Raw genomic sequence first — 27,832 nt, 5'->3', positions numbered from 1 at the left:
CATAGGTGTAATATGTAGGGTCCCAATCCTTTTTTCTCGCTTAGTGCAGGGTTTTCCTATAGAAGACTGACATCAGGACACAAAGCCCCTCTAGATCACTTTGGATGATGACTTTCCCCTCTTCTTTCACAGAAAGATAAGTCTGTGCAGAAATCTTCACTTTCTTTTAGTATATAGAAGTAACTCATTACTTCGCTCTGCTCGAAGTGACACTTTGTCACACGTCCCTGATGTCACCGTAGGCACTGAGGCAGGTTTGGTAGCTGTCTCCCCACAAACCAGTCAGACAAGTCCTAAGTGTTTGGGGCAACAAACAGAATCCAAAGCATTTGAGGAGGAGTGAGAATGCCAGAAGAGGAGGGAAAAGGCAAAGACACTGACAGAACTCCTGACAAAGGGAGTGAGTAATAGTAAATTGCAGAGTCAGAAGATGAAAAAGACTATGTCCTCCTGGTGCGCCCTGAGTGAGTATGTGCTAAGACGCTGTGCAACCTGACATTGAAGAACTGTATATAGTCTTTGAGAGGATGTACACACTTTGCGGGATTGCTGTTATCTGCTACTTGCTGTTTTCATTGCATTATTGTTCCCATGAATATTGCAAAGGCCTACGCCTTCATTCTGCATGGTGAAATCTTAGTTTATTGGGGGGCAGAGGCTGTCAGGAAGCCAAGAATACAGCAGGTATGTGCTGGTACATATGGGTCTAGTTTGGGATCTGCTCTCCAGATTACACTTTAACTAGCCCATCCCCTCTCAGTCAGTTACTTATTAACCCATGAAATGTTCCTCCTGATTTACATCCTCTAAGGACATGACTTTGAATTACAAACAATACCTCCTAGACACACATTAATGTGAAGGGGATGAAGGAACACCTAGATCTGTAGCAATAAAACCTTCAAGAGCGCTGAGCAGGCTCCATTCATAAAGTCAGCAGGCGCCTGGCACTGAGTGCCGAGAGAGATTACAGAAGCATTAGGGTGGTATGCAAGGTAAGAAGCTGTAAGCGTGTGTTCATTTTCTAAGGAAAACTATTTATTAAACCCGCTTAAAAGGGGGGAAAAAACCCTTTCGCTTCTTGGCAACGGAGTACGAATTTATATTCTAGCTCTTGTAAAAGCTTTGTGTAGTAAGTGCCCCCTGGCGTGCCCTGGGCGGTTGCGTCTTGCAGCATCTAATGTACAGAAGAATAAACATGATTCATATCTGAGTGCACAATGTCAGGATGTCTCCTGGCTGCACTTCACACAAATCTTCGCTGCTAAACCTACACATCCTTGTAGGGTGAAAATACTGATCTTCTCAATTTTGCCGCCATTCAATTACCTACAGTAACTGACATCAGCTGTAGCTGTCAGTTTATCCTATTCCAGGGTCACAAGACTGTAACTTTGATAACTGAGCAAACACATAAGGTATATAGTGTTGGGTGTGATAAAGGGAGTAGCAGCCAGGAGGCTACTGGAGTACAGTAAGGAGAGCGGTCTATAACATTTTTGTCATTACTGTGTTACCAGGGCACTAGAAGAACTGAAAAAACACCGAAGACAAGAAAAGGATCATTACAGAGCTCCCGCCATGCTGACCTGGAAGTTACCCAGACTGCTAAATGTCCACCAGGTGCCCAAGGTGAGTTCTGGTAAAATTGGCACAGTAGAACATGTACCTTTTATGTGACAATTGCACAACCTATTCTATGTTTTGACCGCAGGTATTTCATGAAGACGGTATTATTTGTGGATATCGTTCCCCTCCAAGCTCCGCCACTGCTTGTGTCCTAAGTCTCTTTCAAATGACCAATGAGACCCTAAATATTTGGACACATTTTATACCTACTTGGTAAGTTTGTACATTTCATCCACAATTACAGAACATTTATTTTTAGTTAATATCATAATATTCTTCAAACCATTATAACTTCTTAAACTTTCCTGAATGCCCCTAACTATCCTCCATCACTCTTTTTCAGATCCTTCACCTTTCTTCTATGCTCAGTTCTATTCTTTTTGGATATTTATATCTGCTCAATCCAACACTGGAGATCACTTTCTGTACTGACAATTCTTCTTTTCTCTTTGTAAGTGATGTCTAATGATTAGTATTGGAGATTGTTATCCATAGATCAATGAGGACATAAATGAGATAACATTTCTAACATTAATTTTGTGGCCGAAGCCACTAAAATCTGGAAATGTTTTTGATTTGAGGATTAAGGGTCAGTTTACATGGACCAATAGCCAGGCAGACCAATGTAGAGGATGTGCACTTTGTAGTCTGTAATGGATGGCTCAGTGCGCATAGGCTGCCATAGTTCTCGGCAGCGCAAGTCCTGTCTACATATGACGGTGCATCAGCCAAAACGATGACCTTTTGTGCTGAACAAAAGAATGAACAAGTGTTTGGCTTGTTCGTCGGGTGATCGGCAGCCTGCTAGCACTAAATAATAATTGTGAAACAAGTACGTCAAAGAATGCTCATTCGCAATTATCTTTCAGTGAAAATGCACCTTAAAGAGGTTTTACCACTAACAAAAATTAATTTTAATTAACATTTGAATCAATAGATCTTGGAATAATAATAATTTCCACAATTGGATGTGTTTTTAAAAAAAGTTCCTGTCATGAGATTATCTTATAATTGTTTCCCTGCTATGTACTTTGTAATGGTCGTGTCGGACCATACAGGAACACGTTCTGATCATATTACATCTCCTGGGCAGGGGACGATGCAAAAGAGGGTACAGACTTTACACCACGGGATCACAGATGGTTCTTTCTTTGAGGTAAAACATTGATTAAAAACAGGCAGTGAAATGTTTTACCTCACCAAAAGAATCAGCTGTGATCCCGTGCTGTAATGTCTGTATACTCCTTTTCTTCCTCCCCTGTGCAGGAGCTGTGTTATGATCACACCATTTTCCAACATTATCTCAGCACAGGTACATTTGTTTTAACACAACAAACTGTGGAACTTATTTATATTCAAAGATCTATCCATTAAAATGTACCGTACTTTGTTTGTGAGAAAACCCCTTTAAGTTTTTGGAATATCAATGCGTCCTAAATCCTATAACATAGGGTGATTTTTATTTTTTAAAATGGGATCTGAAAAGCCAAGCTAGGGCCACTTTTGGCTTATGGTCTGCAAGGTTACCTATCAGTAAGGAGGGCTTCACACACACACATCTGTAAAACACGGACGGTGCTCAGATAAGAAGACCTGGGCCTGACTGTCATGAATCCCAATGGCTAGGGATAGCACAGGACAAGCAAAGTACAAATATATTACGGACGAGCTCTAGGGTGATGGAACCTGGGCTGACCGCTGCCCTACGCCTGACAAACGCAACTAGAGATAGCCAGGGAGCGTGCCTACGTTGGTTCTAGACGCCACGCACCAGCCTAAGAGCTAACTAGCACTGCAGAGAAAATAAAGACCTCACTTGCCTCCAGAGGAATGAACCCCAAAAGATATAGTTGCCCCCCACATGTATTGACGGTGAAATGAGAGGAAGGCACACACATAGAGATGATATATATAGTTTTAGCAAATTGAGGCCCGCTGTAAACTAGAAAGCAGAACGATACAAAAGGGGACTGAGCGGTCAGCAAAAAACCCTAATCAAAAAAACCATCCTGAGATTACAAGAACCCATGTGCCAACTCATGGCACATGGGGAGAACCTCAGTCCACTAGAGCTACCAGCTAGCATAGAGACATAATAAGCAAGCTGGACAAAAAACCAAACAACTGAAAATCAGCACTTAGCTTATCCTGAAAGATCTGGGAGCAGGTAGGCAGGAACCAAACAGAGCACATCTGAATACATTGATAGCCGGCAAGGGAATGACAGAAAGGCCAGGTAAAATAGGAAACACCCAGCCACTGATGGACAGGTGGAAACCAAAGGCCGCAACCCACCAAAGTCACCCAGTACCAGCAGTAACCACCAGAGGGAGCCCACAAACAGAATCCACAACAGTACCCCCCCCCTTGAGGAGGGGTCACCGAACCCTCACGAGAACCCCCAGGGCGATCAGGGTGAGCTCTATGGAAGGCGCGGACCAAATCAGTCGCATGAACATCGGAGGCGACCACCCAGGAATTATCCTCCTGACCATAACCCTTCCACTTAACCAAATACTGGAGTTTGCGTCTGGAAACACGAGAATCCAAGATCTTCTCAACAACATACTCCAATTCTCCCTCCACCAGCACCGGAGCAGGAGGCTCAACCGAAGGAACAACGGGCACCTCATACCTCCGCAACAACGACCGATGGAACACATTATGAATAGCAAACGATGCTGGGAGATCTAAACGAAAAGATACAGGGTTAAGAATCTCCGAGATCCTATAAGGACCGATGAACCGAGGCTTGAACTTAGGAGAAGAGACCTTCATAGGGACAAAACGAGAAGACAACCACACCAAATCCCCAACAAGAAGTCGGGGACCCACGCGGCGACGGCGATTAGCAAACTGCTGAGTCTTCTCCTGAGATAACTTCAAATTGTCCACCACCTGATTCCAAATCTGATGTAGCCTGTCCACCACCACGTCCACTCCAGGACAATCCGAAGGCTCCACCTGACCAGAGGAAAAACGAGGATGAAACCCCGAATTACAAAAAAAAAGGAGAGACCAACGTGGCAGAACTAGCCCGATTATTAAGAGCAAATTCGGCCAGTGGCAAAAAAGCAACCCAGTCATCTTGATCAGCAGAAACAAAACACCTCAAATAAGTTTCCAAGGTCTGATTAGTTCGCTCCGTCTGGCCATTCGTTTGAGGATGGAATGCAGACGAGAAAGACAAATCAATGCCCATCTTGGCACAAAACGTCCGCCAAAATCTAGACACAAACTGGGATCCCCTGTCAGAAACGATATTCTCCGGAATCCCATGCAAACAAACCACGTTCTGAAAAAATAAAGGGACCAACTCAGAGGAGGAAGGCAACTTAGGCAAGGGCACCAAATGAACCATCTTAGAAAAGCGGTCACACACAACCCAGATAACGGACATTTTCTGTGAAACCGGGAGATCAGAAATAAAATCCATGGAAATGTGCGTCCAAGGCCTCTTCGGGATGGGCAAGGATAACAACAACCCACTGGCCCGAGAACAGCAAGGCTTAGCTCGAGCACACACTTCACAAGACTGCACAAAGGTACGCACATCCCTAGACAAGGAAGGCCACCAAAAAGACCTGGCCACCAAGTCTCTAGTACCAAATATTCCAGGATGACCAGCCAACACAGAAGAATGGACCTCGGAGATGACTCTACTGGTCCAATCATCCGGAACAAACAGTCTTTCTGGTGGACAACGATCCGGTTTATCCACCTGAAACTCCTGCAATGCACGTCGCAAGTCTGGGGATACGGCGGACAATATTACCCCATCCCTAAGGATACCAGTAGGCCCAGAGTCTCCAGGAGAGTCAGGCACAAAACTCCGGGAAAGAGCATCTGCCTTCACATTCTTTGAACCTGGCAGGTATGAAACCACGAAATTGAAACGAGAAAAAAACAACGACCAACGAGCCTGTCTAGGATTCAAACGCCTGGCAGACTCAAGGTAAATGAGATTCTTGTGATCAGTCAAGACCACCACACGATGTTTAGCACCCTCAAGCCAATGACGCCACTCCTCAAATGCCCACTTCATGGCCAAAAGCTCCCGATTACCCACATCATAATTGCGCTCGGCGGGCGAGAATTTTCTAGAGAAGAATGCACATGGCTTCATCACCGAGCCATTAGAACTTCTCTGTGACAAAACCGCCCCCGCTCCAATCTCGGAAGCATCAACCTCAACCTGAAAAGGAAGTGAAACATCTGGTTGATACAACACAGGAGCAGAAGAAAACCGGCGCTTAAGCTCCTGAAAGGCCTCCACGGCCGCAGGAGACCAATCAGCAACATCAGCACCCTTTTTAGTCAAATCAGTCAAAGGTTTAACAATACTGGAAAAATTAGCAATGAACCGACGATAAAAATTAGCAAACCCCAAGAACTTCTGAAGGCTCTTAACAGATGTAGGTTGTGTCCAGTCACAAATCGCCTGAACCTTGACGGGATCCATCTCAATAGTAGAAGGAGAAAAAATGTACCCCAAAAAAGAAATCTTCTGGACTCCGAAGAGACACTTTGAGCCCTTCACAAACAGAGAATTGGCCCGCAGAACCTGAAACACCTTCCTGACCTGTAGAACATGAGACACCCAGTCATCAGAAAACACCAAAATATCATCCAAATACACAATCATAAACTTATCCAGATATTCACGGAAAATATTGTGCATAAAGGACTGAAAGACTGACGGAGCATTGGAGAGTCCAAAAGGCATTACCAAATACTCAAAATGGCCCTCAGGCGTATTAAATGCGGTTTTCCACTCATCACCCTGTTTTATCCGCACCAGATTATACGCACCGCGAAGATCTATCTTAGTGAACCACCTAGCCCCCTTAATGCGAGCAAACAAATCAGTCAATAATGGCAATGGATACTGATACTTGACTGTAATCTTATTCAGAAGGCGATAATCTATACAAGGCCTCAGGGAACCATCTTTTTTTGCCACAAAAAAAAAACCTGCTCCCAGAGGGGACGAAGATGGACGAATATGTCCCTTTTCCAAGGACTCCTTAATATAATTCCGCATAGCAGTATGCTCTGGCAGTGACAGATTAAATAAACGACCCTTAGGGAACTTACTGCCAGGAATCAATTCTATAGCACAGTCACAATCTCTATGCGGAGGGAGCGAATTGAGCTTAGGCTCCTCAAAAACATCCCTATAGTCAGACAAAAACGCAGGGATCTCAGAAGGAGTAGATGAAGCGATTGAAATCGGAGGTGCATCATCATGAACCCCCTGACATCCCCAGCTTAACACAGACATTGTTTTCCAGTCCAGGACAGGATTATGAGTTTGTAACCATGGCAGACCAAGCACTAGTACATCATGTAAATTATAAAGTACAAGGAAGCGAATCACCTCCTGATGAACGGGAGTCATGCGCATGGTCACTTGTGTCCAATACTGCGGTTTATTCATAGCCAATGGTGTAGAGTCAATTCCCTTCAGAGGAATAGGAACTTCCAGAGGTTCCAGACTAAAACCGCAGCGTTTAGCAAATGACCAATCCATAAGACTCAGGGCAGCGCCCGAATCCACATAGGCATCGACGGAAATGGAAGACAGTGAAAAAATCAGAGTCACAGACAAAATGAACTTAGGCTGCAGAGTACCAATGGCAAAAGATTTATCAACCCTTTTTGTGCGTTTAGAGCATGCTGATATAACATGAGCTGAATCACCACAATAGAAACACAATCCATTTTTCCGCCTATAATTTTGCCGTTCACTTCTGGACTGAATTCTATCACATTGCATAGTCTCAGGTGCCTGTTCAGAAGACACCGCCAACTGGTGCACGGGTTTGCGCTCCCGTAAACGCCGATCAATCTGAATGGCCATAGCCATAGACTCATTCAGACCTGTAGGCGTAGGGAACCCCACCATAATATCCTTAATGGCCTCAGAAAGACCATTTCTGAAGTTTGCAGCCAGGGCGCACTCATTCCACTGAGTAAGCACCGACCATTTCCGAAACTTCTGACAATATATTTCCGCTTCATCATGCCCCTGAGAGAGGGCTAATAAAGCCTTTTCAGCCTGAATCTCCAGGTTAGGTTCCTCATAGAGCAATCCCAATGCCAGAAAAAACGCATCCACACTGAGCAATGCAGGATCCCCTGGTGCCAATGCAAATGCCCAATTCTGAGGGTCGCCCCGCAGGAAAGATATTACAATCTTGACCTGTTGAGCAGGGTCTCCAGAGGAGCGAGATTTTAAAGAAAGAAACAATTTACAATTGTTCCTGAAATTCAGGAAGGTAGATCTATCTCCAGAAAAGAACTCTGGAATAGGAATTCTAGGTTCAGACATGGGAGTGTGAACAACAAAATCCTGTATGTTTTGAACTTTTGCCGCGAGATTACTCAGGCTGGAAGCCAAACTCTGGACATCCATGTTAAACAGCTAAGATCAGAGCCATTCAAGGGTTAAGAGGAGGTAAGAAGCAGCTAGACAGCAATTAAGGGCTAGGCAGCAAAACTCTGAAGGGAAAAAAAAAAAAAAATAAATAAATAAATTTCCCTTAAACACTTCTCTTTCTCCTGCTTCAGCCCAAACAATTAACACTTTGTGGGCCGGCTATACTGTCATGAATCCCAATGGCTAGGGATAGCACAGGACAAGCAAAGTACAAATATATTACGGACGAGCTCTAGGGTGATGGAACCTGGGCTGACCGCTGCCCTACGCCTGACAAACGCAACTAGAGATAGCCAGGGAGCGTGCCTACGTTGGTTCTAGACGCCACGCACCAGCCTAAGAGCTAACTAGCACTGCAGAGAAAATAAAGACCTCACTTGCCTCCAGAGGAATGAACCCCAAAAGATATAGTTGCCCCCCACATGTATTGACGGTGAAATGAGAGGAAGGCACACACATAGAGATGATATATATAGTTTTAGCAAATTGAGGCCCGCTGTAAACTAGAAAGCAGAACGATACAAAAGGGGACTGAGCGGTCAGCAAAAAACCCTAATCAAAAAAACCATCCTGAGATTACAAGAACCCATGTGCCAACTCATGGCACATGGGGAGAACCTCAGTCCACTAGAGCTACCAGCTAGCATAGAGACATAATAAGCAAGCTGGACAAAAAACCAAACAACTGAAAATCAGCACTTAGCTTATCCTGAAAGATCTGGGAGCAGGTAGGCAGGAACCAAACAGAGCACATCTGAATACATTGATAGCCGGCAAGGGAATGACAGAAAGGCCAGGTAAAATAGGAAACACCCAGCCACTGATGGACAGGTGGAAACCAAAGGCCGCAACCCACCAAAGTCACCCAGTACCAGCAGTAACCACCAGAGGGAGCCCACAAACAGAATCCACAACACTGACTGTCTGGTCTCCTGACCTGAGCTAACTGCTTCATAGGTATATATGAGGCAGTTAGCACGGGTCAGGAGACCAGGTGGTTGGGTCAGGTCATCACATCTGGGATCGGCCAGCCTCATGCAAACATAACTACTTGGCCTCACCAGAAAAAGGAAATAGAGATCTCTGTAATCTATTGTACAGGGACTTTTTAAATCAAGCTTGAACAAAAAAAAAAGTTGCATGCTTGTGTAACTGAGGCTACAAGTGCACAAAGGGTGGGCTGACTCCCAGCTAGTACACCTATCATCCATAATATTCCCAGCCAGTGCACTGATCCTCCTCCTAGTGCCATGCTGTAGTCTTGATTGACATATGTTCAGCACTATCACGCTAAGTAGTGCTAAACAGACAGCAGTGACAGTTGAGGGAGTAACTGGTGCATTTGCTGAGTATCGGCCCCCATTATCCACATAAAGATTCAAATTTGATTTTGAAAATCCATTTTCAACCAGTAAGGTGTGCTGGAACTGTATGACCCCACTCAGCAACTTAACTAGGTTGGTGACACTAGAGCTGCTGATAGGTTCCCTTTTAAGATTGCCTCAGTACTAATGCTGGCAATGGACGTGTACAGAGGCATAACTTTAAACTAATGGGCCCCAAGAAAAAAAAAACAACAAAGTTTTGGGGCCCAGAAACCTTTGTGTCATTTGTAGTAATGGTCTCTTCATATTGGGTAAATGGACCATTTGGTACACAACACTCTCCAGTGCCCAGATCTGATTGCAACCTCTGAAACCGTTTTGGAAATTACCTTATTTCTTGTCCTGTTTGCTGTGATTAACATTCCTTAATAGAATCCTTTTTACATCTCAATTTAACCATATACTTACCCAGCTTTGGGCATTCTTGCTTCTTGAAGTCTCTTTTCTAGTTTTCTGATTTTTCTGATCTTAGCAGCCACAATCCTTGCAGGTAGCCACATACATCTAAAGTAAAGAATAGACTGTCAAGGTGTTCTAATATTGGTATGAGCAGGCTTTTATGCTTTGTTTGTAGACAGGCAGATTATATATTAAAATGATTAATAAAGACCCTAAAATCAGTAGATGCATCACAATAGTACCATAGACCACAGGTTTACTCAGAGCATACTGCATACTATATAGCTGTCATTGATCCCTGACTTACAGAAGGCTAAGAAGAGTGTTTTTGTCCCGACAGGTACTTCCTATGGCGAACGCTGGCACTTCTTCTCTCTCCTGGTTTCTTACATGATCCATATTTGTGGCCATTGTGTGTCTACCTCCTCTCCTGTTGCATCTACCCACTGATGTCCACCTGTGCTCATACATTCAGTGTCATGTCCACCCAAGCCCGGCACATTTGCTTTTTCCTGGACTATGGAGCATTGAGCTTGTACAGCCTTGGTATGAAAATAGTTCACATATTTCATATTCTATATAAGAAGTGGCTTTAATATGCACTTCGGTTACCACCTTTCCCATGACCATTACTGAAAAGTTCCAGGAGCCGCCAACTTTCAGTCACAGAGGTGTGCCGGAGCAGCTTCAGTCACCACGGTGAGCGACGACTGTAAGCATGTCCCACCACTTTAATTGATGGCCAGCTCTGCAGTGCATCTGTGCAGAGCGAGCTGTCAATCAAAGTGGTGGGGTGTGCTTACAGCAGGGGAGTGCTTCACAATATTGTGAGGGGTGACTTCAGTTCTACAGTATCTTTGTCTGTGTAGATGTGGTCAAGTTGCATTAATTTAATATTTAATGAGACCCACGTATCAAATCTGTCTCTTAATATATTACTACCTTGTCTACAATTGAAATTTCTGCAAAAATCTGTGCTCTTATTGGTGATTGTGGGCAAAATTACTTTTTCTGTGAGCCAGGTTTGCTTTAGCATGATTTTATGTCTTCATCTAGCCACTTAGGTCTTAATTTGCTGTTAAGACCCAATGCACAATGGAGAAAAGTCATCTGAACCGTCTGTTTTTAGCTGGAGGGGTCAACCGTTCCATGTGTATGGGGGTCTTCTGACTCTTTCTGAAGGCAGGGGAAAAGAAAGATTGGTCTTGTTTAATTTCAGTGTCCGATCCATCTTGTTTTCCTGGAATTACACCTGATATCAAAGGTGTCTAAGAGACAACGGGGTCTTCCTGTTTCCTGGAGATGGCCAAAATGAGGTGTATGAGCACTTTAACTTGTAAAAAACAGTATTTCCATTCCATCACCTGTTGTCAATTTCTTTGCTGGCTTATTGCTCCGGGGCTCTAAGTTCAGTTCTCCTTGTGAGCTATGTTTTTGTTTCTAATTTCAGGGTCAGCCATTGCCTACTCTGCATATATCTTCCCAGATCGATGGGTGAACAGCACCTTCCACCTTTGGTTTGTATCTTGGGCTGTTCTCAACACTGTCATCAGCACTGGAATGTCCTGCTATTCCAGGTATGTCTACACCAAGGATAAAGTATATATGCTGCACCTACTGTAAAGTCCACTCTGGACAGGATGGGGACCACCTTATAATGACTGTAAAGCCTTCATGCACCACAGAGCGCCTCTATGATATACTGTCGAATGCAAATTAGAATATTTCAGATATTCAGACCCACGTTTGGTACTAATTCTATAGTGTAGCTTGTGGCATATGCAGCTCATGTTACATAGCATATACGGCTATGTGGGTCGTTCATTAACTGCTGAATGAATGGTGGTTTTCTGCAGATTTGAGCAATGCCCCGTCACTGTTTTATGGAGTCAAAGGGCATGTTTATACCATGGTTTTTTTTCCTGGTGTTTTATCAGTGGGTCTCCTCTGATATTCTACCAGATGAGGCAATCCAAAAAATTCTGAAGACAATTTTAATAATAATTTTTATGGTTAAAACAACTTGCTGTTCATATTTTCAGGCTTTTGAGTGTTTTTTTTTTTTAAATGATTCAGACTTTCAAAAGCGCCAAGCATTGAAAAAAAATGATCATGTCCAGCCTTAAGGCTTTTTTCTAGGAAGATGCTACGATAGAAGGTAAAGCAAAAAAAATGTCAGAAAAGATCAGAAAAGCACTAATATAAAGATGTTAACCAAAAACGATGGAGTATAAAAATGTTAACAAAGCAAGCACTTCAGGAAACAACCAAAAAACACGATTAAAGAGAACAAAACGCTAGAAAAACGTCAAAGAAAAGGAGTTATTTCTGAAGCGTCTTCCGCTTCAAAAACAGACTTTTTTGACTGCTGAAAAAATCTCAGTGTGAACACACCAAAAGGGTTTATACTCCGATGGTCACTGGTTGACCCTTGTCTCCTGCACGCTGTTGATGCCACCCATTTTCTGTGATCATTCAGGGTTTATAAACATTAAGACTACAAAAGACACAATATATACTGTAAATGTAGTTTTTACAAAAAACATTTGTAAGAAAGAACAACAATAAATGTAAATCAGCAGCACAGTAAGAAATGATATGGCAAGATCTCTTAGAATAAATCAGCAATCAAAACAGCTAATCCAGGTATAATTAAACAAATGCCCTACAGAAAAAAAAACCATAGCATTGATGAAAAATCATATCCACCATTTTACTGAGTAATATCTGTAATCTATTCCTTTGGATATTGAATAAGACTCTAGCCTTTGGCTTAGCTGTAGGGACGCATGTTGGAGGTTCTAGGCGCAATGGTGGCACCAGCAAGTTGCCCTTCCTTTCTAGAGTATATTAAAATGGGAAGAGAACAGCAAACTAAGAAGGAAAGCCTTACATCCTGGGCAGTAGAAAATGGGGGTGATTTAAAAGGTTAAATTGTCCAGAATTTAGTAGGATTTGTGCCAAAAAACTATTGTGTGTGCCACATTTATTAATTATTTTAGGTCTAGATGGTATGACTTAGGGTAAAAAGGACATGGCTTAGTGGGAAGAGTCATGGCTTAAAATATGACACCAATAAAATATGACACCACGCACCAATTAAATTTGGCCATTCTTAAGGCCGGGGTAAGACGGACGTAGATTTTCTCATCCGAGAGAATTTGCCCTATGATGAAAATGACACTATGATCAAACTCTGATCAGATTGTCCGCATACTGTGATCCGATTCTCTCAGATGAGGCATTCGGATCACAATGTACGCCTCGTAGATGGAGAACAAAATTTCTCCATCTTCTCCATTCTGTCAGTGCGCAGAAATCAGACTGTACTCAGATGTCATCCTAATGCAGTCCGATGATTTCTGCATACTCATTGACTCGCAAGACCGAGTGCGATCTGGTAGATAAATCTCAGCATGTCCAAGTTTGAGCTTTTATTTTTTTTCTCCTTGGACCGGATCAGTCCAATGAAAAAAAACAAACTGATATGTGCGCGACCCCATAGAATAACATTGGATGGAAAATATGGTGGTGTGAGTGAGCCCTTAGACTGTCTAGTTAAGTTTAGACTGTCTACTAATGAGACTGGATTAGTAAATCCAATGTTTTCCGAGGGTCCATATTTTCCAAAATCTGACCACACTGCTAACATAATTTATGACGTAGTCTGAGGTCGGCAGTGCCAGGGTGCAAGTTACTCTTTATTATAGCTCCGTACCAGCTTTTCCCTGAGCAGCTTCATAGTCTGCGACAAACCGGCTGTGGATACAATGGTTAATGCCTAGTGACTCGCAGTTGTCAGGCAGTATGTCCTAGCAACAAGCCTGTCTCACATCACTCAGGGCTTCTGACAAATTGAGAGAAAAAAAGAAGGTAAACCTGTGGACGGTTACGATGAGCTCTGACACCAGACCGTTTACCATTGGGTGTGTATTATTTGCTGTCATTTACCATGTCCAGTCCCTGAACCAGTGCGAGGCCTTGGACACTTACTATTCACCTATCACCAACAGGCTGGGTTTTCCTTTTCTGCATTATAACCTGCACCTGATAGAAAGGTAAATATGGGACTTGTAGTGTTATCTCCACACCCTGACGATCTATGTGTAATGTCTGAGGATACCAATCTGGGGCAAATCTATCAAGGTGCAGTGTTTCCAGCTGATGACGAGTCCAGCACTCCCACACTTCATATTGTCCATTATATGGAATAGGAATGGATTAAAGGGCACCTGTCATATTTACATGGATTTCTGGTTTCCATGCAAAGAAATCTTTTCCAAAGCAGGTATCATTAATCCAATATTTACTGTGTAAGTCTACATCACACTATCAGGATTTGGTCAGTATTTTACATCAGTATTTGTAAGCCAAAACCAGGAGTGGATGATAAATACAGAAGTGGTGCATATGTTTCTATACTTTTCCTCTAATTGTTCCACTCCTGGTTTTGGCTTACAAATACTGATGTAAAATACTGACCAAATACTGCTAATGTGACGGCAGCCTAAATCTGAAGCCACTGACACACCCATCTACAGTTTAGGCCCAAAGCTTTAAAACATATATTCTACTTCGCCCTTCTACAAACAATATTTACGTTTTGTATTTTTTTAGACTATAAGGCCAGTCTCACACGTCCAGATAATTCCGGTACCGGAAAAAATCTGTACCGGAGTTATCCATGTCCGTGTGTCCGTGAGCTCACGTAGGCCATCCGTGTGGCACACGTGCGGCAGCCGTGTGCCGCCTGGGTACCACACGGACCATGCAGGAGAGACAGCGCTAAAGTTTAGCGCTGTCCCCTGCATCGTGCTGAAGCCGTGATTCATATCTTCTGTGCAGCAACGTTTGCTGTAAAGAAGATATGAATAATCCATTTTTTTAGTGGTATTTCGTGTTTAAAATAAAGCTCCATGTCCCCACCCCCTGTGCGGTCCCCCGCTGTTCTGAAAATACGCACCCGCCTCCCTCGCAGTGTCCTGTCCTGGCCACAGCTTCTACTGTATGCGGTCACGTGGGGCCGCTCATTTACAGTAATGAATATGCGGCTCCACCCCTATGGGAGGTGGAGCCGCATATTCATGACTGTAATCGGCGGCCCCACGTGACCGCATACAGTAGAAGGTGCGGCCAGGACAGGAAGCAGCGACAGCCAACGAGGGAGCCGGGTTAGTATTTTCAGAACAGCGGGGGGGCGCACAGGGGGTGGGGACATGGAGCTTTATTTTAAACACGAAATACCACTAAAAAAATGGATTATTCATATCTTCTTTACAGCAAACGCTGCTGCACAGAAGATATGAATCGCGGCTTCAGCACCATGTGGGGGGGACAGCGCTTACTGGAGCGCTGTCTCCTGCACGGCACACGGAGAACGTCCGTGTGCACTACGTGTTTTACACGGACCCATTGACTTTAATGGGTCCGTGTAATACGTGCACTCCCACGAACATTGACATGTCTCCGTGTTTGGCACACGGAGACAGGATCCGCAAAAAATCAATGACATCTGCACAGATGCATTGATTTTAATGTGTCTACGTGTGTCAGTGGCTCCGGTACGTGAGGAAACTGTCACCTCACGTACCGGAGCCACTGACGTGTGAAACCGGCCTAAGACACACTTTCTAGCAAGACATTTTTTAATAAAAAGTGCGCACGTCTTAGGGTATGTGCACAAGCTGCGGATTACTCTGTGGATCTTTCCAGACTGATTGTGGTAAATCCGCAGGTAAACCGCACTGTGGATTTCCTGCAGAATTACTGCGGATTTACCGCAATTTTTGTGCGGATTCCACCTGCGGCTTTACACCTGCGGATTCCTATTATGGAGCAGGTGTAAAGCAGTGCGGAATCCGTACAAAGAATTGACATGCTGCGGAATAAACAACGCAGCGTTTCCACATGTTTTTTTATGCAGCATGTGCACCATAGGTTTACATGGTACTGTAAACTCATGAAAAACTGCTGCGAATCCACAGCAAAATCCGCAACGTGTGAACATACCCTCATAGTCCAGAGACAGCTTTCTCTGATCGAGGAGATCTCTGAGACTGTGTCCTTCTCAATCACTGACAGAACTGTTCTCACCTCTTTCTCAACACTTCCATTTGATTAATGCATGGATGAGAAAAAGCTGCTAGGACCATCACATACACCTGTGTGTATGTAGCAGAGCTGTGTGTGTGTATGTAGCAGAACTGTGTGTGTGTGTGTGTGTGTGTGTGTGTGTGTGTGTGTGTATGTAGCAGAGCAGTGTGTATATGTAGGAGAGCTTTGTGTGTTTGTAATAGAGCCGTGTGTGTATATATAATAGAGCACTTTGTGTGTGTGTGTGTGTATAGCAGAGCTCTATGTGAAGCAAAGTTCTGTGTGTTTTTGGCAAAGCTGTATGCATATGTGCAGCACATCTGTGTGCATATGTACAACCAAGCTGTGTATGCATGCAGCAGAGCTGTGTGCACATGTAGCAGACCTGTATATGTGTGTGTATACACAGTGATCAGCATAAATGAGTACACTCCAGCAGATTTGTCAGAAAACCTTTAGTTTGCTTTCAGAATCCATACTTTCTATGGGATACCATACTACAAAACACTCCCACAAATGTGGGCCATTGATTGTAAGCAAGATTTGTTATTTTGCAACCCAAAACACATGTCTGTTGCATGTCTGAAGAAAAACAGGGTGATCGTGATTCAGCGGCCAAGTGTCTCCTGATCTGAGCCCAACCGAAAATCTATGGTGAATTCTGGAGAGACTGGTTGAGCATCACTCTCCATCCAGGATCCAGTCTCTAAAAGAGGTCGTTCATGAAGAGTGGAAAAAAAGATAGATGTAGCAATATGGATCGCCCCCAAGGGCTAGGGGGTACTCGGTAGCGGGTCCTTCGGTTCTCAAGGGGGATGTCACTGTGGCTGATCCGGTCCGTGGCCCTCGGGACGTCTGTTTTAAAAGGGGAAAGGTCTTTAAAGGGATAATGTTCGTGACGCCACCTGTGGTATTCGGTCAGGGTGACAGACGCTGCTTAGGGGTCCGCTGGGGTTATGTTATGGCAGCTAGATGGTATACCTTCCCACAGGTGAAGTGTATCCCCAGGGCTTCCCTGTGTGTAGATGGTGGATGGTGTGAGGCGCAGTGAAGAACGAGGACACAAGGTTGCAGTCTCTTTACCTTTACTGAAGGCCTCAGCATCCACAGTCCAGGGTACAGATCACAGGGCAGGCAGAGTCCTGCCGGTTTGGAGGCAAGTCCAGAGTCCCCTTATCCAGGTGGAAATCAGTAGCCTTCCTCTAGCGCCTGGGTGTTGTAGTACCTTACTGCTTAGCCTCTCATAAGGTCCTCACAACTGTTGTAGATGTTCTAGATGTTATGTCTCTCTCTCTGTCCCCCAGATGGATAGGAACAAACCCGTATGACTGATGGCCTGAGGCTTTTTACAGGGACTCTAGCACGCCCCGGCCCCCACAAGTTGCCACCGTGTCTCCGGGGTATAGGGCGGATCAGTAACTTGAAATTAGCTATCCTGCCGGTCTCTGGAGCAAGGCATAAAGGACTGTTGCTCCCTCGGTGTTCTGGCTACCGGATCCTGCGCCTCAGAAGGAGGCAGCCTGTGCAGGGCAGAACTCCTTCTGGTTTCCTCTCCTTTTGCTATGAATTCGTTTCTCACCCTCTACAATACAGTTCGCTGTTCGTGTCTCTTTCTTGGGAGCTGCCGCACGTGGGGCAGGCGCAGCTCCGTGGCCTTCTGTCTAGGCCTCTGACAGGATTCCACCCCTGTCAGGGACCAACTACCTGAGCGGAGCTCAGAAAGCAGCTCACTGGGTGAAGCCCAGCCAGCTTCTGCCTAACTTCCTATCCAGACCACCAGTTTTACCTAATTGTCAAGAGTGCTCTAATAAATAGGAGCATAGCTCCCCCGGTGGACTGGAGTATGAATTGTGTTGCATGTTTGTGATACCTGGTAAAGAGATCTCCTTTATTGCCTCCAAACGTAACATCACTCCCCCTAGAGGAGAATGATATTACTACAACGACCAGGACCCTGGGGCACTGCAAATATGTCGCCAGCTTGTTCATTCCATGCCTAGAAGACTTGATGTTGTCCTTAAACATCATGAAGGTCATACAAAATACTAGATGTAATCATTTTTGATGTGGGGTGTGTTCATTTTTGCATCAACTAATTTGAGTAAAACTGATCATTCTGAAAAGAAAATTATATTAACCTTATCCTCATGATATGTGTTAAAAAATGTTCTATGAAGCGCAGTCTTGTCAAATATTTTGAAATTATTCTTGCGTGTAGTGAGATATTGAATAAGATTTTACTTTTCAAAGGGGGTGTACTCATTTATGTATGCTGAGCACTGAGTGTGTATACAGTATATATGTAGATCTGTCCCTCTCTATATATACTATCAGAGCTAAGTGTGCGAGTCCGGTGCATGCAGCAATGCTGTGTATAGGTGTGCGCTGCAGGAAGTGTAAATATGCGTGCTGTACTATATGGGCGTGTGCACACATTGCGTTTTTGTCGTGATTTTTCTGCACAATTTTGGCACAACCTGAAGTATTTCCTAATACCAGCAATGTGAATGAGATTCCTGAACCCTTATGCACGTTACTTATTTTTTCCTTGCAGATTTGCAGCAGATATAAATCTGCAGCATGTCAATTTGTTCAGCGCCTTTGTTGCAGATTTCCGCCATGCTATTGAATGGGAAAAACGCATCAAAAAACACATGTATTTTAGGCTGCGTTTTTCCTGCCAACGCGTGCAGATTTTTTTTGGCTGTGAATGCTGAATGTCCGCACAAACCCTATATGTGTATAATACACACTGCAGAGAAACAATAACCAGAGATCTGTTTCCTCCCTATTCTACCCCAGTGCATTATATAATGAGCGTTATTATCCCCTCTTTTTATACCAACAGTAAAGTTTTAATAAGTAGAAAATATGTTTTTCCTGTTGTCTACTATATAAACCTTGTGGTGCCTCCTATAGTCCAAAAAAACCCATGGTATTTATAGAGTTTACAAAAGCAGACAAACAAGGTCCAAGCATAATGAGGACAATCCCTCTACTACATCTGACCGTCATCTAGACAAATAGTCTCCGCCATATCTCATTGACAGGTGGGCTTTACGGTGATAAATCTCACAATGTGGTGCATGTCCAGTAATTGGGGTCAATCCTATAAATGAAATTATTAACAAATTAATTCTTTTCCTCACTAATATGAAAATCAGCCGTGTATCCGATCATTCTGTGTGATGATGGGGGTGTAGGTTTGCACATATTTCATGTATGGCACCAGGTTAACTGTCCAATAATTCTCTCTGCAGGTTTCCAGAGGAGGGGCGTCCGCGGCTCAGCAAGGTGCTGCGGGTAACGGCCTTTGCATACCCGTACCTGTTTGACAGCATTCCATTGTATTATCGGGTGAGGCTTGGATCATAGGAGCGGATTGGGAGGGGAAGTTATGATATTTCTGTCATTTCATAGGTAGCAAATATTCACAAAAAAAGCAAGTGACATATAAATACACACTGTATTACTATGGGTAAGTTCAAAAATGCTGAAAGAAGTGACATGCTCTATTGTCCAAAAAAAAAACACGAAAAGCACAAAATACTGATGATAAAAAAAATCAATGTGTATGCATGAGGTTTCTAATATTGTAAAGCACAGCTGAAAATTTGTATTAAAATAAGCTGAAAAAACGCCTAGTGGGAAGTTGGCCTTATTCATTGAATGCAGGTTTTTTTTTATCCAGCCCCATTATCAAAGGTTTATGTGATCCTGCCCCTCGTCATGCCGTCTGCCTCACCTAACATTCCTGACAGAATGGCTGGTGGGGCAGAGCTCCCTGATACCAGAGAGGTCCTGTATTAGGATTTGCCAGCGTAACAAGTCCATTCACAAAATGTCTTTGTAGCGCCCCCACTGCCGCAGGGCCGAGGGGTACCCGGTACCGGGCCTCTGAGTCTCTGCTCTGGGGTTGTCACGGTGGCTAGACCCGGTCCGTGACCCTGCTGAGGGGCGTACAATGAAAGGTGGGGGTGATATGGTGATGATGTTATGATGTGGTGCAGGTCGCAGTAAATAACGAGGACACCAGGTTGCAGTCTCTTTTCCTCTTTACTGAAGGCTTCGAGTTAGCCAATCCAGAGCACTGTTAACCGGGCTGTCTGAGACCGGCCGGTCCAAAGGCACATCCAGAGTTCCCTTGACAGGTGAGAATCAGCGTCTACCTTCTAGCGCCTATGTGTTGTAGTCCTTCCCTGCTGAGCACCCCGGGATAGTTCTCACAACTGATTCTGTCTCCCTCTGATGTTCGTTCTCTCTCCGTCCCCCAGGTGATATGGTAGGACGCACCCGTATGACGGGGTAGGCCTGGAGTTCTTCCGGGACTCTAGAGTCGCCCCTCTCCCACAGCTGCCTCCGTTGTCTGCTTAGGTGATATGTGTGAGACAGCCAACCTATAATTGGCTGCCCTGCCGTGGTTTGAAGTAATACTTAAAGTCTCTTACTTTCTCGGCGTTCCGGCCACCGACTGTTTGCGCCTCAGAAGGATGTTGCCTCGGTCTTACAGCACAACTCCTTCTGGTCCTATTGCCTCTTTGCTGTATTCCTGCTTTTCTCACTCGGCACCATAAACTTCGCTTCTTTTCCTTTCTTAGGAGTCTGCCAGGATCCCATCCCTGACAGGTCCTCTCTCTAGCTCTTCCCAGTTACTTCTCTCCCTGTCTTCCTGTCCAACCCCCAGTTTTACCAGAGTGTGAGGAGTGGCCTACTAGATAGAACCACTCCCCCTGGTGGCCGGAGTGTAAAGTGTAATGTGAGTGTTACCTGGTCAGAGAAACTCCTTTAGTGCAATCAGACGTAACATCACCCCCCTTAGTGGCAGAGCGACGTTACTGCAACGACCAGGACTCTGGGGCGCTGCATCTTCCCTTCTGAATATTCCACGATCACCTGTGAATTATTGACAAGTGGAAGGAAGCACAGCAATTCAGCCACAAAGTGGAGCCCATGTAAACTTACAGATCTCCAAACCTCCTCTAGCATTAATATCAGCACAAAAACTGCACCATTGATGGGACCTTCATGGCATGTGTTTTTATAGTTGAGCAGTTGCATGCAGGTCTTACATCACCAAGCACAATGCCAAGCGTCAGATAGAGTGGTGTAAAACCACTGGACTCTGGAGGAGGCAACATGTTCTGTGACCTGAGCAATCATGGCTCACTATCTGGCATCTGATGAACGAGTCTGGGTCTGTCGAATCTCAGGAGAACGTTACCTGCCTGACTGCACTGTGCCATTTGTGAACTTTGGTGGAGAGGGGATTATACTATGGGCTTGTTTTTCAGAGTTTGCTCTAGATCCCTTAGTTCCAGTAAAGGGAATTCTTAATGCTTCAGCATACAAGACATTTTTTGCCAATTGTATGCCTCCAACTTTGTGAGAAGTACAAAGCAAGTTCCATAATGGTATGGTTGGGCAATTTTGGTGTAAGAAGTGGACTGCCTGCAAACAGCCCTGACCTGGTCACCATCCCAACAGTTTTGGAATGATACAGAATGAAAATCGCGAGCCAGGCTCAGTCATGAAACATCAGTATCTGATCTCACAAATAATCTTCTAAATCAATAAGCAAAAATTCCCACAGACACCTCCAAGATCTTGTAGAAAGTCTTCCCAAAAGGGTGGAAGTTGTTATAAGTGCAAAGGGGAAAACCAACTGCATATTAATGACTATGGATTTAGAAGTTAGTTCATAAAAGCCCCTGTGGGTTTAATGTGTAGGTGTCCCAATACTTTTTTTTCTTTTTATAGTATTACGGTACTTCTATTAAAGGAAGGAGGGAAATGCATCTTCTACTCCCGTCTGATATAATTCATTTTTTGGTTCAAAATGGATTCAGATAAAGAAAAAATCCACACTGATAAGGAGACTTTACACTTGAGATAGTCAGCCTAATGAGTGGTCGCTCCCGACACCAAAATAACATGTTAATCTGAACCTGTATGTTTATTTCAGTGGACAGAGGAAATGGAAGGATTAGGTATCTTACATTTCCAAAATGTTCAAATGTTAGAGTAAAATCCGATTTACAAGACAGAAATCCAAGGCTGAATCCCTCAGTACTTCAGCAGATTCATGCAAGGAATAGCCCCATTGTTATTTCATGGAGTTACAGTAATCATCAGCATTTCCTTATGTATCCAATGATATGTGTGGAAACTTTCTGACTCGTGTGAATGAGGTTTCAGAAACCCTTTTCATGTGATAGTGGATTCCATGCAGTTTAGCGATTGAATTAATGCCAAAATCTACCTAGAGTCCAACACATGAAAGGGGACCCAATGCTTCTTTCTCTGACATTTGTTGCCGGTACAGTATGGAGGACCCCATACATATCGGATTGTTCCCCAGACCAGCTTTATCTTGTGTGCCCGTGCACACATTGCATGTACAATTATTAAGGAACTTGATGGTGGCCCGATTCTAATGCATCGGATATTCTAGAATATGTATGTAGTATATAGCACAGCCCACGTAGTATATAGCACAGTCCACGTAGTATATTGCACAGCCACGTAGTATATAGCACAGCCCACGCAGTATATAGCACAGCCCACGTAGTATATAGCACAGCGACGTACTATATAACACAGCCCACGCAGTATATAACACAGCCCACGTAGTGTATAACACAGCCCACGTAGTATATAGCAATGTGGGCACCATATCACTGTTAAAAAAAACAATTAAAATAAAAAATAGTTATATACTTACCTTCCGGTGGCCCCCGGATCCAGGCCAGGCCTCTACCGATGCTCGTCGCGACGCTCCATTCCCAGTAATGCCTTGAAACAATAACACGTGATGATGTAGCAGTCTCGCGAGACCGCTACGTCATGTCTGGTCATTGCCGCAATGCATTCTTGGGACCGGAGCGTCGCGAGGACCGGGAAAGGCTGGCGCGGAAGGTGAGAATATAATGTTTGTTTTTTATTATTATTATTATTATTTTTAACATTATATGTTTTTACTATTGATGCTGCATAGGCAGCATCAATAGTAAAAAGTTAGGCACACTTACACGGTTAATGGCAGCGTTAACGGACTGCGTTACACCGCGTTATGCGGCGGTGTAGCGCAGTCCTAAAACGCTATGTGGGTGCTGACTGGAGGGGAGTATGGAGGGGGCACTGACTGGATGGAAGTAGGGAGGGGCCAATCAGCGACCGAGATTTCCCTTACAGACAAACAGACGGAAGTAGCCCTTAGACAAATATATATATATATATATATATATATATATATATATATATATATACATTTGTACAAAATAGGTTTCTGACATTTAAAAACTATATATCAGTGACCGATATAGCCACCCTTCTTTTCACTAAAGTTGATGATGAACTTTTAGGGCAGCACCAATCACAGTTTTACAGACACTACTCAGAGCGGTGGCAATTTTCCTTCACAATAAAACTCCAGTGTAAAAAGGTCAACAAAGTTCTCAACAGGGTTTAAGTCAGGTGAGGAAGGGGCCATGTCATTATTCTTTCATCTTCAAGGCCTTCACTGGTAACCGAGCAGTGAAGACTTCGATGCTGTGATGGAGCATCGTCTGGCATAAAAATAGTGGTTTTCTTGAAACATGCAGACTTTTCCCTGTACCACTGTCTGAAAAAAGGTTCTCCGAAAGATTGGCAAGTTTGGGAGTTGATTTTGAGTCTATCTTCAACCCAAAAAGGTCCAACTCGTTAACCTTTAATACCAGCCCATAGCAGTACTTGAAGTTGGAAAGTCTGTATAGAAATGATGATATGGTCAAAATACTCACTTGCCCAATAATTGTGCACACAGTCTATGAGTTTCTTGCACATCCTTTTGAAAACAGTCTTATGTTTATGTTCACTTATGTCTCTTGTCTGTTTGCATGCAGTTATTCTTGTGCTCGGGTCAGGACTGCACGCACAATGCCGCGCTCACCATGCACATCTGGCACTCCATCCTCGCCTGGCTCACCGGTTTTCTGTTTGCTACACATCTCCCAGAGAGGCTTGCCCCAGGACGATTTGATTATGTGGGTAAGTCATTAACTTGTGTGAACAGGCGCACTCTGGTTTGGTGACCATATCATGGACTTTCCTACAAGCTTGCGATCGTCCTCACGTTATAGGATTGTTCTTTCTTTGTCTGTGAAATGGCAACGTTATGTGAGGTTAGGTCCCTCCTGGGTCTACTTACAGCAACCCATAATGGAAAGTTGGCCATGCAAGTTACATACTTGTTGGCTTATTCAGTCCTTAGCTATTTTTCTTGATTGCACCATGGACATGCATGCTCTGCCAAGAAAAAGCATGTATTTTTCAATTTCACGCCTTCATTTTTCTCTCCTCTTGTTCCAAGGAACATAACATAGCCGTATGAGGCTTCTTGTTTGGAGGACGAGTTGTATTTTGCAGACTTTGTCAAAAATATGTTGAAAAGTCGAAAAAAAAATCTCAAAGTTGAATGAAATTATGAAAAAAAAGACAATTCTGTCATTGCTTTTTTGGGTTTTGAGTTTGCGGAGTAAACATGTTTCTTAAAGGGCCACTGTCACCCCCTCCAGCCATTATAAACTAAAAGAGCCACCTTGTGCAGCAGTAATGCTGCAGTCTAACAAGGTGGCTCTTTTAGTTTTTGATTCCGTTATTCCCTCAATAAAGCGTTTTAAAATTTGCCCTAACTACCTGTCTGTAGACCTGGAGGCGGTCCGAAGCCTCCTCTGTGAATCTCCCAATGGCCGTCACTCTTCTCTTCTGGGGATGTGGTCGCCGCCCCCTGAGCGTTGTTTCTTCTTAAATCTGGCGCCTGCGCTGTGCGTGCCTGCCTGGGACAGGCGCAGTCTTCATTGTCCGTCATAGGTCAGATGCACAGTGCGGGGCTGGGGTTCCTGGGCATGCGCACTGTGCTGTTCAGACGCTCCCCCGGTCCCCCGCCTTCCAGCGTTGCCGTAATATACAGGTTTCCTTGCCAGCGTTTGGAATGAAGCAGCCGCAAATAACAACGCTGGAAGGCGGGGGAGCTGGGGGAGCGTCTGAGCTGGGGGAGCGTCTGAACAGCGCAGTGCGCATGCCCAGGAACCCCAGCCCCGCACTGTGCATAATGAATAACACAGTGCGGGGCGGGGATTCAGCAACAGGGTGGTCGCACTGCCCGCACAGGCGCAGTCAGGCACCCTGCATCTGACCTATGACGGACAATGAAGACTGCGCCTGTCCCAGGCAGGCACGCACAGCGCAGGCGCCGGATTTAAGAAGAAACAGCGCGAAGGGGGCGGCGACCACATCCCCAGAAGAGAAGAGTGACGGCCGTTGGGAGATTCACAGAGGAGGCTTCGGACCGCCTCCAGGTCTACAGACAGGTAGTTAGGGCAAATTTTAAAACGCTTTATTGAGGGAATAACGGAATCAAAAACTAAAAGAGCCACCTTGTTAGACTGCAGCATTACTGCTGCACAAGGTGGCTCTTTTAGTTTATAACGGCTGGAGGGGGTGACAGTGGCCCTTTAAGTTCAGTCTGGTTATGCAGATGCCAAACTTATATCATCTTTTTATATTTTACTGGTCTTAAAAACAAAACTACAGAACTTCTGAAAAAGAGAAACTTAGTGAAACAAACAATTTTTTTTTTTTTTTTTTTTTTTTAAACCTTTCTCAAATTGTAGTATTACCTAGATGGTGGCGATTGGTTTCCTTGCTGCCATAGTAATGTGCACATGTAACAGTTATTTAAATGCTGTTGTCAGGAATTGACAGCAGCATCTAAATGGTTAAACAGCAGTGATCAGCGCTAGCTCTGGTCGCTGCTGTTAGATGCAGGTGCCAATTACATAGCACGGCTGGCACATGCTCTGTGTGAATCGGGTTCAGCTCCTGAGCCTGCTTCATACACGAACACCCGATATATGACGTTTACTTATTCCACGTGATGGAAAGTGTGAAAGACATACAGCTCACAGATGCCATTAGTGTGCAGTCTTCTTGTTTTTTTCCTGAATCATTCACTTGACTGGGCGAGTTTTGTCTGCACCAAATGCACTGGTTTTTTTTTTTATTTGCAGACCATTAGTCATCAACAGAGATGAGCGATACCAAACTTAAAAGTTCGAGGGTCCGTACCCGGTGTTAAACTCTGAACACGAACTTCTCCCAGAAGTCGAGAGAGAGAATTTTCCAGCTCCAAAGTCCAGGTCCCCATTGTTTTCAGTTTGGGTTAGGTTCAAGTTTGGGTACAGTAGTGGTATCCAAAATGAACTTTGGAGTGAAGGTTGGGTACCAGAACCTGAGCTTCTACGAGTCTGCTCATTCCTACTCATCAAGTGAAAAGGTTAATGAAAAAGCTGAGTGCGCATGGCGGACAAACAATGCAGTGTGAACAAGCCCTTATAGTATATATTAGGATTCATGTACATATTCTGCCCCATTTATATAGGATATAAAGAAAAAAGTCACTGCCCCTTAAGTCCAGAGTCTTCATATGAGAGTACTTAGCACATTAATATTATTTTCCTGATGAACACCTTCAAAGAAAATTCTTGGCTGTCCATAGCTATACAATGTTAGTGCAATAACACATCATGAGATCAGGTTTTCAATTAACCCGCAACACCCTTTCTAAAACCCCTCTGTTCTTCAATCCCAGGTCACAGTCACCAGCTCTTTCATGTATTTGGCATCATGGGAACCTATTTTCAGATGGAAGCGTTGATTATGGATATGAATCTAAGGAAGAAATGGCTCCTGGACCATAGCTTTATGCCATCACCATCTGGCACTTTGGGAGTCTGGGGCTCAGCCATGTTGACTTCTCTGCTGCTTATTGCTGTTTATTCGTGGGCTCTGTACTGGAAGCCGAAGGAACAAGAAAATAGAAAAAACAATTGAGGTGCTTTGGATACGCTATCTGATCTGAGCCCGACGCGATGGACGGTGCAATAGTTGTTTTTGGAAAAAGTTTTTGATGGCAAAGTTTGTTGGTCCAGGATGTTGTATGCTTTATAAAAAAGAGCAAGAAACTAAACACTCCACTCAGTTGAAGAGTCAGTCAATGTCCTATGCATTTGATGTGCCACTGAGTCCCAAGGATTGCACTACCTTTTACCCTGGCACCATGTTTATCCCTTGCACTCCATGGACAATACAGGTCTGCAGAGCACTGAAAGAACTATACAAAGGGGTCATCGCTACATGATTTCCTGGCATATTGTCAGGATGAAGGACTGGATGTGAATTATATTTTTCTTATCTATGAAAATCCATATTCAAATATTTCTATGAACTCTCGTTGCCTTAGAAAACCTACTGCAGAGACGGTGAATGGAAAGATGCCAGATGATAACTGTGCCATCAAAGCATTAGAGAAATTAGTGACGGTCTACCAAATGTAGGCAGCAGTTTCTTAGGTAGAACAGTAAGTAACGGAGGCCTCACTAGTCAGACTTCCTTACACGTATCCTTGGCTATCTTCTGGCATGCCATAAGGTGCCCTTGCACTAGGCCAATGGGTTCCTCTCCCTATTTCACAATCCTATGCATACTCTGTTCAGTTAATATGCGTTTTCAATGAGAACAATGGAGTAAGCTGCAGCCAGATGTCTGCGATGACTGCTTATCTCCCACAGGCCCAGAAATGGATCTTCTGTACCAATGTATTATTACATACATACGTGTGCTTACATTCAACATAGGAACAACTCGGAAAATAACATTGAAATGTTTGGTAAAGCCGCAGTCGGAGATGTTGTGGTGCACCACTGAAATGAATGAAGACTGCTGCAAAGAAAAAACACCAAAGTTAAAGGGGTGTCCTATTATGGGTGTTTATGGCATATCCTGTATGATCGATGTGACACTTCTACCTCTAAGACCTGCGCCTATCTTGGGAAGGGCACACCGT

The 27,832-nt window shown here is 44.1% G+C and overlaps 1 protein-coding gene across 6 annotated transcripts; it reads left to right on the top strand.

Annotated features, from left to right (window-relative positions):
- The first annotated feature begins 347 nt into the window (after window positions 1-347).
- On the top strand, window positions 348-27,409 carry PAQR5 (progestin and adipoQ receptor family member 5). 6 transcript variants are annotated; one of them, XM_077263218.1, is made up of 9 exons: window positions 348-464; window positions 1,521-1,632; window positions 1,715-1,842; window positions 10,196-10,401; window positions 11,306-11,432; window positions 13,869-13,913; window positions 19,209-19,305; window positions 23,832-23,976; window positions 26,579-26,968. In XM_077263218.1, exons 2-9 carry the CDS (start codon window positions 1,582-1,584, stop codon window positions 26,818-26,820), a joined length of 1,041 nt encoding a protein of 346 aa, XP_077119333.1. In that variant the 5' UTR covers window positions 348-464; window positions 1,521-1,581; the 3' UTR covers window positions 26,821-26,968. The 6 variants fall into 6 exon arrangements, with proteins under 6 accessions (XP_077119333.1, XP_077119336.1, XP_077119331.1 ...); XM_077263216.1 differs by having other exon boundaries at window positions 438-468; XM_077263219.1 differs by lacking the exon at window positions 348-464 and adding an exon at window positions 846-995 and having other exon boundaries at window positions 26,579-27,409.
- Window positions 27,410-27,832: the final 423 nt, after the last annotated feature.

Source organism: Ranitomeya variabilis, chromosome 5 (genome assembly GCF_051348905.1).
Source record: "Ranitomeya variabilis isolate aRanVar5 chromosome 5, aRanVar5.hap1, whole genome shotgun sequence".
NCBI lineage: Eukaryota > Metazoa > Chordata > Amphibia > Anura > Dendrobatidae > Ranitomeya > Ranitomeya variabilis.
This window is presented reverse-complemented; position numbering and strand designations above follow the sequence as displayed.

Excerpts from the sequence above, each read along its gene's own strand:
- PAQR5 (XM_077263216.1), top strand. The coding sequence starts at position 443 with ATGTCCTCCTGGTGCGCCCTGAGTGA. Across the intron at positions 1,633-1,714 it reads ATGTCCACCAGGTGCCCAAG|GTATTTCATGAAGACGGTAT; the intron begins GTGAGTTCTGGT and ends TTTTGACCGCAG. Across the intron at positions 13,914-19,208 it reads AACCTGCACCTGATAGAAAG|GTTTCCAGAGGAGGGGCGTC; the intron begins GTAAATATGGGA and ends TTCTCTCTGCAG.